The sequence below is a fragment of the Choloepus didactylus genome, chromosome 6, assembly GCF_015220235.1.
Source record: "Choloepus didactylus isolate mChoDid1 chromosome 6, mChoDid1.pri, whole genome shotgun sequence".
Lineage (NCBI taxonomy): Eukaryota > Metazoa > Chordata > Mammalia > Pilosa > Megalonychidae > Choloepus > Choloepus didactylus.
Window position 1 is genome coordinate 32,934,699 of NC_051312.1, and position 13,154 is coordinate 32,947,852.

A 13,154-nucleotide genomic window follows, 5' to 3' on the forward strand; every position below is an offset into this window, starting at 1 on the left:
GAACCAGAGTGTGACAGGCCAGAGTGCCAAGTTAAGATACCACCCTAGCCGTAATCTTACCTCAGAAGTTTTGAGTGAAATCTCCACACACATAGACCTCCCAACTGCAGGGAGCTGCCCTGCCAGTGCTTTCTTTGCTTCATGTGTAACCTCTGGGATGTCCTTGATTGCTAAGTTGAACTAGAAAACAAAAAAGGGAATTTTGTGCCTTAAATACTCACAGGAAAATTATGGATTTTGTTAGATAATGCAGATAATTGCTCTGATTCATTAAGGAGGCCATTCATTCACTTCTCCCTTCCCCTTAAGAGATATCCTGCATCAAAGCCCCAAATCTCAGGTCAAAAAAAGAAAATTACCTATTACAAAGATAATATTCTTGTCTTTCAAAGACCAAGAGCTTAACTTTTCACCTATTATGGCAGGAAGCCAAGAACCAAATAAATCCAAATAAATGTTTTTTAGCATCTTGATTAAAAAAAATACTTTCCAAGTGAATGGATCAAATGGAATTAGATATTTAAATACTATGATGTAGTAGTACTATAAACACTATTCCTTATTACTGCATGTGAGGACTTTAAATTCATTCTTTGTGACAAACACAATATATTCCTTAGCAAAGAATAGAATTTTTACCCAATCTGAACCGGTTGGGGATGAAGATGAACGAGTACAAATCTTCTCACCAAGTCGAGCCTGAACAATCACTTGGACTGTCTGAAAAAAGCAAACAAAAAAAAAAAAGGTGAAGAGTCTTCAAAAACTGATTTGGCTCCTGATCCAAAGCAGGGTGAAGAGGATGCCAATTAATCATAACTTTATCTCAGGGAAGGATAGAATTTAAAACACTGAAGAATACAGCCAAAAGAGAAAATACTATACAAAAAAAATAAAAAGTAAACAATCCTAAGGGTATAGTGTCAACCAATTAGTGGAATTACAAGCTTGAAGCTTGAAATCTGTGATATTCTCACATGGCAGAAGGAAAGCTGCACATGGTGGCTATGACTTTCATAAAGAAATAAGTTACCACAAACTTATATAATCATAGTAGATTTAAACCATGAAATTCTATAATTATTCATATCATTTGGCCCATATGGCAGAAGTCTCCCAAATAATTTTATAACCAGAATCTGTTTGCATAGCTTGTTCTAGCATGGTCATGGCTGAGAAAAAGGGAGTGATAGAGGTGAAGACAATTTTATTTTAGATTTAGGAAAGTATAACTTCTAAACCACTTTAAATTCAGTTTTAATCCCCTATTTCCTAGGAAGGGAATAATAAATGAAAGTTGGGCATTTCAAGATAAATTGATGCTTATGAAGAGATGCCCAATATGTTGGCCATTCCAGCTCAGTCTCCGTTCCCACCCCAAGAGAACATACTGTGCCAATAACCTGGCATAATAGCTTGACATTTCTGCAAACAGCCTTGCAAAAAAAATTTTTTTTGAGCAAGTAGCTGTGGAGAATTGGAAGCTACTTTTTAGTTACACCCTCAGCACCACCCCCAAATTTCACAGTTTGGTTTACAACAGACAGAAGTATCTTTCAAAATGGGCAAGCTGCAAGCTGTCATGCTATATTTCCAAAGAGGGTTCTCAAAAAGAAGCATGGAAGTTATTTCTAACATGCATAGGCTCAAGAAAATAGGCATATTACCTTGAGAGCAAAAAATTTAATGAATTTGTCCAGGTCCTTTCTGTCCTGGGAATTGAGATCAGTGTCCATTATCTATAGAAATCTAAAACAGAACAAAAAAGTGATCAAAAACGTGACTAATATCTTTTTTTTTTAATGGCAATTTAAGATTTATTTTGCTGACCTAAATGGTTTTTTTTTTTTAATTAAATTCAGTTTTACTGAAATACATTCACACACCATACAACCATCCATGGTATACAATCCACTGTCCACAGTATGATAACATAGTTATACGTTCATCACCACAATCTATCTCTGAACATTTTCCTTACAGAAAGAACCAGAACAAGAATAAAAAAATAAAAATGAAAAAAGAACACCCAAATCATCCCCCGCATCCCACCCCATTTGTCCTTTAGTTTTTATCCCCATTTTTCTACTCATCCATACACTAGATAAAGGGGGTGTGATCCACAAGGTCTTCACAATCACACTGTCACCCCTTGTAATCTACGTTATTATATAATTGTCTTCAGGGGTCCAGACTGCTGGGTTGGAGTTTGGTAGTTTCAGGCATTCACTTCTAGCTATTCCAATACATTAAAGCCTAAGAGGTGTTATCTATATAGTGCATAAGAATGTCCACCAGAGTGACCTCTCGACTCCATATGAAATCTCTCAGCCACTGAAACTATTTCGTCTCATTTTGCATTCCCCTTCTGGTCAAGAAGATACTCTCAGTCCCACGATGCCGGGTCCACATTCATCCCCGGGAGTCATATTCTGCACTGCCAGGGAGATTTACAACCCTGGGAGTCGGGTCCCACATAGGGGGGAGGGCTGTGAGCTCACCTGTGTGACTAATATCTTTTTAAAACGCACTGCTACAATCAAAGCATACAGAGACAGCACTGTCTACTAGCTGTAGGAACAGTCAAATGGGAGGGAAATTTTTTTTTCCTAACAAAGGATAAAGTGAAAAATACTAAGATGTGGAAGTTATCTTTTGAGGAAAATAAATTTGACAGAAAGAGCTACATCTAGGAACCCAAAAATTGGACGAGGACAAAACATTTTACTCGAATCTGAAACTTTGAGCTTTAAATAACTTACTAAAAAAATGGCTTATTGCCACTATACTAAAGACTAAGGAGTTTTAAAGAGACAAAATTCTACTAAATCAACATAGAATAAGTTAATTTACATTCCTTCAAAAGACCACTAAATCAGTTTAACCTTGGGGATGGATGGGGGGTGGTTCATGGCTTTAATAACAAACATGAACACTTCAGTTTGAAAATATTTGAGATAGGGATGGTATGAGGAAGAGTATTTAAGGAGAGAAAGCATGAACAAAGAGGTATTAGAGGGAAAAGTGGGTTTAGAAATATTAGTGATAGTATCAACAGAATGGTGTTTTTAAAAAGATACTTTTGCTGACATAATGTAGAAGACCTTTAAGCATTAAATGCAGGGAAACCACTTAGGTCCTTAGAAATAATTCAGGCTTGTGGTTAAGGCTAAAACTCTACCACAGGCATGATTTCAAAAGACTATGGACTGGATTGGAATACCCAGAAGTAAATACCTGAAACTACCAAACTCCAACCCAGCAGTCTGGACTCCTGAAGACAATTATATAATAATGTAGATTACAAGGAGTGACTGTGTGACTGTGAAGACCTTGTGGATCACACCCCCTTTATCTAGTGTATGGATGAGTGGAGGAATGGGGATAAAAACTAAAGGACAAATGGGGTGGGATGGGGGGATGATTTGGGTGTTTTTTTTTCACTTTTATTTTTTATTCTTGTTCTGGTTCTTTCTGATGGAAGGAAAATGTTCAGAGATAGATTGTGGTGATGAACGCATAACTATGTTATCATACTGTGGACAGTGGATTGTATATCATGGATGATTGTATGGTGTGTGAATGTATTTCAATAAAACTGAATTAAAAAAAAAAAAAAAAAGACTATGGACTGGGAAATACTGAAGAGATGCTAGGATTTAAGGACTGACTGCAAAAAAGGAGACAAAGGAGCACCCAGACTGGGTATCTGAGAAGCAAGTTTGACAGGGTTTCTGCAAACAAAAAACAGGGATGCCAGAGTGACAACTAGTTTTAAGGAGAGAGAGAAACAAAAGGGGAGAGCTGGAAAAGGAAATGAGTACAGGTTTTTAAAAAAACGTTGATCGTTGAGATATATAACTTACACGTAGTGAAATGGACAAATCTGCTCTCTAACGACTTGTTAAATTGCACTTGGAAAGTTTCACATATATATATATGTTATATATATATATATAACATATATATATATAACATATACATGTTATATTCGAGAATAAAAAAATATGATTAAAAAAAGAAAAAAGGAATGATCGATTAACAAACGTAACAACATGGATGGATTGTACAGACACTATGCTGAATGAAAGAGGCCAGACATAAAAGAGTATGAACTCTTTTGTATGTGGCTTCTTTTATGTCTGTGAGATTCTTTTCTATAGCAGCATGTAGCAGTTTATTCTTTTTCATTGGTATGTAGTAGTTTATTTATATATAACACTTTATCAATTCTCTACTGCGGACAAACATTTGGGTTGTCTCCTGTTTTTACCCATTATATTCTTGCACAGGTCTTTTGGCATACATAAATACTTACTGTTATCGGAGGTAAAGTCAAGAATAGAAATGTCAGGTCATAGAAAATACACCCATTTATCTTTCATAGATACTACCAAACAGTTTTCCAGAATATCTGTACCAATTTACACTCCCACCAGCAGTGTATAAGAGTTCCAATTGCTTCACTTCTTTATTACCCCTTGGTACTTCCTTTAATTTTAGCCATCCTAGTAGGGTTATAGTAGTATCCATTTAATTGCCATTCCTTGATGGTTGAATTTCCCCCAGTAGCACCTTTTCATATGGTTATTTGCCAGTTGGATATCCTCTTTTATAAACTGCTAGTTCAAATCATTTGCCCATTTAAAAAAAATGTTTTTTCATACTCAATTACAGTTCTTTATATATTCTGGATACAACTACTTTGTTGCCACATGTACTACAAACATCTCCCAGTTTGTGGAAACTTATTTATTGAGATATAACTAACAATAAAGTGACCATATTTACAATATACAATTTAATAAGTTTTGACAAATGTATATATCAGTGAAGCCATCACCACAAACAAAATAGTGCACCAATCCCAAAATTTCTTCATGCCTCTCTGTGATCCCTTTCTCTGGCCCCTCCTCGTCCGTCCCCACTCTGCCGTTCCCCAAGCAACCACGGATATTCTTTGTATCACTTATAGATCCCTATTTGCATTTTCTAGAGCTTTTATATAAATGGAATCACACAGTATGTATTGTTTTTTGTCTGGCTTCTTTCATTCAGCATAATTATTTTCAGATTCATCCATGTTGTATGTTAATAGCTCATTCTTTTTATTACCAAGTGGCATTTCCTCCTAGAGTCTTTTGATAAAGTTCTGAATTCCATTAAGTTCAAACTATCAATATTTTCTTTAATAACTGGCACTTTTTTGCAGTCTATTAATCTTTGCCTCTCACGAAATTATGAAGAATATCCTCCTACAATTTATTCTAAAACATTATTGTTTTACCTTTCACATTTAGATCCACGAACCATCTCAAATTAATTTTTTTAAATCAATTTTATTGAGGTATACTTTACGTGTAATAAAACCCATCCATTTTAAGTGTGCAATTTGTAAACTTTATAGAATGCACACACCCTTGTAATTACCACTACAGTCAAGATGTAGAATATTTCCATCTCCCTAAAAAGTTCCCCTGTGCCCCTTTATAACTGATCTCCTAAACCCCAAACAACCACTGATCTGTTTTCTGTCCTATAGATTCATTTTTGCCTTTTCAAATTTTCATATCAATATTATCACACAGCGTTACTCTTTTATGTCTGGCCTCTTTCATTCAGCATAACGGTAGTGCAATCCATTCATGTTGTTACGCTTGTTAATCGGTCATTCCTTTTTTCTTTTTTTAATCATATTTTTAAATTGTGGAATATAACATATATAGAGAGAGGGAAAAGTGATAACTTTCCAAGTGCAATTTAACAAGTCGTTAGAGAGCAAATTTCAAAAAAATATTACAGGTTACAGTCCCACAGTTTCAATTATTTCCTTATTATGAAATATAATATATATTTAAAAAGCTAATATCTCTCCAAGTATGATTTAACAAGTAGATATACAGGAAACTTCCAAAGTTGTTATGAGTTATAGTATCATAGTTTCAGTTATTTCCTTATTGTGAAATATAACATATACAAAAAGGTATAGGTTTCAAACGACAATTTAGCAAGTAGCTATAGTACAAATGTAAAAGGATTCTATGTGTTATAATTCCACCATTTCAATTCTTTCCTTCTAACTATTTTAGTACCCTAGCAACTAAGAAAAAGAAAATTATATAAATTTGGCATTCATAATCCTTTGTTAAATTCCATCTTGTCTGTTTCTACCCTTTCCTCTAGTTTAATCACGTTCCTGATTTCAGGGATGTCTAGGCAGTGACCACCATGTTTAATGCTGAAAAGGGGTGTCAACTTTATGAGCTAAGGGGACACATCTAGTTGATGTTCTTGAAGAGGCTATTCCTTTTGGGTTTGGGGCCTTTGCTGGCATAGGAGCACTCTAAAGGGTTTAAGTCTCTGAAGAATAAACTTAATGAGTGAAACTCTTATAGAGTCCCAGATAGGGATCTAGATATTCTTTAAGGTTTGGGGGACTACTGTTGACTTGGGCTTATCATATTGCGGTCATTTGGCATATCTAGGTGGAGCGTCCATAGGAATAACCTCCAGGACAGTCTCTTTACTCTATTTGAACTCTCTCAGCCACTAAAACCTTATTTGGTTGCCTTTTTTCCCCCCTTTTTTGGTCAAAAAGGCACTCTTAATCCCTTGATTATTCCCAGAATCTGTGCCCCATGTCACCAGAAAAGCTCATTCATCTTTGGGGTTCTGTCCCACATCGGGTGGGGGTGGGGTGGGTGATGAATTTATTTGCAGAGTTAGGCTTAGAGAGAGAAAGTCCACATTTGAGCAACAAAAGAGGTTCTCTGGAGGTGACTCCTAAGCATAATTATAGGTGGGCTTAGCCTTCCCTTTACAACCATAAGTTTCATCCATGCAAGGCTCAACATCAAAGGCTTGACTTATAGAGTAGAGGGTTCCTAAATTTACATGGTATATGTTATGTCCACGATAATAAATCCATATCTCACATTACAGTCACTTAGCTGTACAATACTTATCACTCTCTATTTTAATTCTCATGACCCAAAACATCTTATAGCTCCTGCGAGCCCTGGTATTTGTATAATGCTAACATGGTGTTCCTATTTATTATAGTCCCAAGAATGCAATATGTAGATTTTTCCCATTTACCCTTCTGTTGTCAACTCTCTGCGCTAGTGTCATACCTTAGAAGTATATCATGCAAGCACCTATCTATATTTGTGGTGATCTGTAGGAAACATACCTCTAAACAACCCCTTTCAATCCTATTTACCTTCAATACAGCTCTGATATTTATAATCCCATTAACTAACAAGCGTTACCCCTATCCATCACCATACCTTTGAATTCACCATCATTAACATATCCGAACCTACTGGATAACCATTCCCCCTCACCAGCTACTGTCTATCACTAGGTCCCCAATATTCTACATTATATGACATTGATTTTACATTGTTCAGATAGCTCACAGAAGTGGTAACATAAAATATCTCTCCCTTTGTGTCTGATTTATTTCACTCAGAATTATATCTTCAAGGTTCATCCATGTTGCCATGTTTCAAGACCTTGTTGCTTCTTATTTCTGCAAAGAATTCCAATGTATGTATATATCACATTTTGTTTATCCACTCGTCTGTTGAAGGACACCTGGATTGTTTCCATCTCTTGGCAACTGTGTACAATGCTGCTGTGAACATCGGTACAAATGTCTGTTCATGTCACTGCTTTCAAATCTTCTGGATATACACCAAGAAGAGGATTTGCCAGATCATAGGGTAATTCAATATCTAGTTTTCTGAGAAACCACAAACTGTCTTCTAGAGCGGCTGTATGCAGTCCCACCAGCGATAAATGAGAGTTCCAATTTCTCCATTTCCTGTCCAGCATTTGTAGTTTCCTGTTTGTTTGATGGCAGCCATTCTTATTGGTGAGAGATGATATCTCATTGTGGTCTTGATTTGCATCTCCCTAATAGCTAGTGAAGAAGAACATTTTTCATTTGTTTTTTAGCCATTTGTATTTCCTCTTTGGAGAAATGTCTTTTCATATCTTTTGCCCATTTTATAATTGGGCTGTTTGTACTACTGTCATTGAGTTGTAGGATTTCTTTATATATGCAAGATATCAAGTCTCTTATCAGATATATGGTTTCCAAAAATTTTCTCCCATTGTGTTGGCTGTCTCTTCACGTTTTTGACAAATTCCTTTGAGATACAGAAGCTTTTGATTTTGAGGAGTTCTCATTTATCTATTTTTTTATTTCATTGCCTATGTTTTGGGAGTAAGGTCTAAGAAGCGACCTCATAATACTAGGTCTTGAAGATGTTTCCCTACATTATCTTCTAGTAGTTTTATGGTACTGTCTCTTATATTGAGGTCTTTGATCCACTTTGAGTTAATTTTTGCATAAGGTGTGAGGTAGGGGACCCCTTTCATTCTTTTTGTTATAGCTATCCAGTTCTCCCAGCCCCATTTATTGAAGAGACTGTTCTGTCCCAGTTCAGTGGATTTGCGGGCCTTATCAAAAATCAGTCAACCATATATCTGTGGGTCTGTTTCCAAACTCTAAATTCAATTCCATTGATCAATATGTCTATCTTTATGCCAATACCATGCTGTTTTGACCACTGTAGCTTTATAGTAGGCTTCAAAGTCTGGACGTGTAAGTCCTCCTACTTTGTTCTTCTTTTTTAGGATGTTTTTGGCAATTCAAGGCCCCTTTCCCTTCCAAATAAACTTGATAACTAGCTTTTCCAAGTCTGCCAAGTAGGTTGTTGGAATTTTGATTGGAATTGTGTTCAATCTGTAGATCAGTTTGGGTAGAATTGACATCTTAACAATGTTTAGTCTTCCTATCCCAGAGCATGGAATATTTTTCCACTTATTTAGATCCTTGTTTTATTTCTTTTAGTAAAATTTTGTAGTTTTCTATGTAGAGGTCTTTTACGTCCTTGGTTAAGTTTATTTCTAGGTACTGATTTTTTTAGTTGCTATTGTGAATGGATTTTTTTTTGCGGGGGGGGATTGCCTCTTCTGTTAGGTTGTTACTAATGTATAGGAACGTTACCAACTTATGTGCATTAATTTATATCCCGCCACTCTGCTAAATTTGTTATTAGCTCAAGTAGCTTTGTGGTTGAATTCTCGGGATTTTTCAAATATAAGTCCTTATTGTCTGCAAATGATGACAGTTTTATTTTGTCCTTTCCAATTTGGATACCTTTTATATCTTTGTCTTGGCAAACTGCTCTGGTTAGAACTTCTAGCACAATGTTGAATAACAGAGGTGACAATGGGCATCCTTGTCTCATTCCCGATCTTAGGGGGAAGGCTTTCAGCCTCTCACCATTGAGTATTACGCTGGATTTGGGTCTTTCACATATGCCCTTCATCATATTGAGGAAGGTTCCTTTCAATTCGTAACTTTTAAGTGTTTTTATCAAAAAGGGATGTTGAATTTTGTCAAATGCCTTTTCAGCATTCAGATGATCATTTGATTTTTCCCTTTTGATTTGTTAATGTGTTGAATTACATTAATTGATTTTCTTATGTGAACCACCCTTGTGTGCCAGGAATAAACCCCACTTGGTCATGGTGTATAATTCTTTTAATGTGCCTTTGGATTCCATTTGCAAGTACTTTGCTTAGGTTTTCTGCATCTATATTCATTAGGGAGACCGGCCTACAGTTTTCCTGTTTTGTATATCTTTATCTTGTTTTGGTATCAGAGTGATATTAGCTGCATAAAATGAGTTAGGTAATGTTTCTTTTTCTTCAATTTTTTGAAAGAGTTTGAGCAGGAATGCTGTCAATTCTTTTTGGAAAGTTTGGTAAAATTGCCCTGTGAAGCCATCTGGCCCTGGTCTTTTGTTTTATTTTTTATTTTTTATTTTTTGTTTTTTTCATTTTTATGGAGATTGTTCAGATACCATACAATTATCCAAAGATCCAAAGTGTACAATCACTTGCCCCTGGGTACCCTCATACAGCTGTGCATCCATCACACTTAATTTTTGTTCAATTTTTAGAAACTTTTCATTACTCCAGACAAGAAAAAAGTGAAAGATGAAAAAAGAAAAAAAGAAAAGGAAACTCTAAACCTCCCCTATCCCTAACCAACCCCCCTCAATTGTTGACTCCTAGTATTGATATAGTATGTTTGTTACTGCTTATGAAAAAATGTTGAAATACTACTAACTGTAGTATATAGTTTGTAATAGGTATATAGTTCTTCCCTATATGCCCCTCTGTTATTAACTTCTAATTGTATTGTCATACGTTTGTTCTGGTTCATGAAGTGATTTCTAGTATTTGTACAGTTGATCATGGACATTGCCCACCATAGGATTCAGTTTTATACATTTCCATCTTTTGACCTCCAACTTTCCTTCTGGTGACATACATGACTCTGAGCTTCCCCTTTCCACCTCATTCACACACCATTCGGCGCTGTTAGTTATTCTCACATCTTGCTACCAACACCCCTGTTCATTTCCAAACATTTAAGTTCATCCTAATTGAACATTCTGCTCATACTAAGCAAGAGCATCTACATTTCTTCCACAAGGCAGGAGGGAGAGTCAAAGAAGGTAGAGAGGCAAAAGAAAGAGGAAACAAAAAAAATGACAGCTAGGAAGCAGCAAAAGGAAAAATAACCTTAAATCAAAGTAGAATAAAGAATCAGACAATACCACCAATGTCAAGTGTCTAACATGCCTCCCCTATCCCCCCCTCTTATCTGCATTGACCTTGGTATATCACCTTTGTTACATTAAAGGAACCATAATACAATGATTCTATTAGTTACAGTCTCTAGTTTATGCTGATTGCATCCCTCCCCCAGTGCCTCCCCATTTTTAACACCTTGCAAGGTTGACATTTGCTTGTTCTCCCTCGTAAAAGAACATATTTGTAATTTTATCACAATTGTTGAATACTCTAGATTTCACCAAGTTACATAGTCCCAGTCGTTACCTTTCCTCCTTTCTTGTGGTGTCTCACATGCTCCCCATCTTCCTCTCTCAACTGTATTCATAGTTACCTTTGTTCAGTGTACTTACATTGTTGTGCTACCATCTCCCAAAATTGTGTTCCAAACCACACACTCCTGTCTTCTATCACCCTGTAGTGCTCCCTTTAGTATTTCCTGTAGGGCAGGTGTCTTGTTCACAAAGTCTCTCATTGTCTGTTTGTCAGAAAATAGTTTGAGCTCTCCATATCTGAAGGACAGCTTTGCTGGATACAGGATTCTTGGTTGGTGGTTTTTCTCTTTCAGTATCTTAAATATATCACACCACTTCCTTCTTGCCTCCATGGTTTCTGCTGAGAGATCCGCACATAGTCTTATTAAGCTTTCTTTGTATGTAATGGATTGCTTTTCTCTTGCTGCTTTCAGGATTCTCTCTTTGTCTTTGACATTTGATAATCTGATTATTAAGTGTCTTGGCATAGGCCTATTCATATCTCTTCTGTTTGGAGTATGCTGCGCTTCTTGGATCTGTAATTTTATGTCTTTCATAAGAGATGGGAAATTTTCATTAATTATTTCCTCTATTATTGCTTCTGCCCCCTTTCCCTTCTCTTCTCCTTCTGGGACACCAATGATACGTACATTATTGTACTTTGTTTCATCCTTGAGTTCCCGGAGACGTTGCTCATATTTTTTCATTCTTTTCTCCATCTGCTCCTTTGCCTGTAGGCTTTCAGGTGTTTTGTTCTCCAGTTCCTGAGTGTTTTCTTCTGCTTCTTGAGATCTGCTGTTGTATGTTTCCATTGTGTCTTTTATCTCTTGTGTTGTGCCTTTCATTTCCATAGATTCTACTAGTAGGTTTTTTGAACTTTTGATTTCTGCCGTATACATGTCCAGTGCTTCCTTTACAGCCTCTATCTCTTTTGCAATATCTTCTCTAAACTTTTTGAATTGATTTAGCATTAGTTGTTTAAATTCCTGTATCTCAGTTGAAGTGTATGTTTGTTCCTTTGACTGGGCCATAACTTTGTTTTTCTTAGTGTAGGTTGTAATTTTCTGTTGTCTAGGCATGGTTTCCTTGGTTATCCAAATCAGGGTTTCCCAGACCAGAACAGGCTCAGGTCCCAGAGGGAAGAAATATTCAGTATCTGGTTTCCCTGCGGGTGTGTCTTAGAAAATTGCTCCACCCTTTGATGCCTCGGGTCACTGTGCTTTTCTGCCCAGCAGGTGACACCTGTTAGCCTATAATTCTTGCCTGGTGTGAGGAGGTATGGCCGTGTCCCCCAGGCTCTGGGGTCTGGTTCTGAATGGAAAGGGCCCCACCCCTTTCCTCCTAGAGAAGACAGACCCCTCAGGTGGAGGTCATTAGCATTTCAATGGTCTCACTCTCTGCTTGTGGTGTCTCCACTCTTCCCAGAGTCAGGGTCCTGGAAACTGAAAATGACTGGGGCTTTCTCCACTGAGCCAAAAAAGAAACAGATAGTCCCCTTTAGACCCAGTCCAAGACAACCCTCCGGCTCTCCCAGGTCAGTCGTCACCCAAAACCTCTGTCTGTTTTTTGGGGCTGCATACCTGTAGTGAGCAGTTCACACTCGCTACTTAAAACCCCAGTTGGAGCTCAGCTGAGCTGTATTCGCTTGCTGGGAGAGAGCTTCTCTGTGGCACCACGCGGCTCTGCAGCTCGGGCTATGGGGGAGGGGGTCTCCCGACCTGGTTCCGCAGGTTTTACTTACAGATTTTATGCTGTGTTCTTGGGCATTCCTCCCAATTCAGGTTGGTGTATGATGAATGGATCGTCTCGTTTGTCCCCCCGCAGTTATTCTGGATTATTTACTAGTTGTTTCTGGTTTTTTGTAGTTGTTCCAGGGGGACTACTTAGCTTCTACTCCTCTCTATGCCGCCATCTTGCCCGAGTCCTGGCCCTGGTCTTTTATTCATAGGTAGATTTTTTTTTTTTTAATTTAATAGATTTTATTTTGAAATAAATTCAATCTTACAGGAAGAGTTGCAAAAACAGAACAAACCCCATACACAGAACTCCATCATACCCTGACCCCCCTCCCCCGACACCCCAATCTACCACCCTTAACATCCTGTCACACCACGATTCCTTTCTTTCCCTCCCTCCCTATCATCCATCATCTATTGCTCTGTCCTCTGAACATATGTGGGCAAGCTGCACATATCTTTGAACACACAATATAATTCACATATACCTTTCCCATGGACAAGA

General features: G+C 37.2%; 1 protein-coding gene across 9 annotated transcripts in view; it reads right to left on the reverse strand.

Moving 5' to 3' along the window:
- ATG13 (autophagy related 13) overlaps window positions 1–13,154 on the reverse strand; it is a 66,371-nt gene that overhangs the window by 21,903 nt on the left and 31,314 nt on the right. For all 9 annotated transcript variants that reach the window (XM_037838581.1, XM_037838580.1, XM_037838588.1 and 6 more), the window contains 3 exons: window positions 1,668–1,749; window positions 640–720; window positions 61–180 (listed from right to left, as the gene is read on the reverse strand). In XM_037838581.1, the coding sequence (XP_037694509.1) occupies window positions 61–180; window positions 640–720; window positions 1,668–1,736 (270 nt within the window). In that variant the 5' untranslated portion in view covers window positions 1,737–1,749. The remainder of the gene's footprint in view (window positions 1–60; window positions 181–639; window positions 721–1,667; window positions 1,750–13,154) is intronic.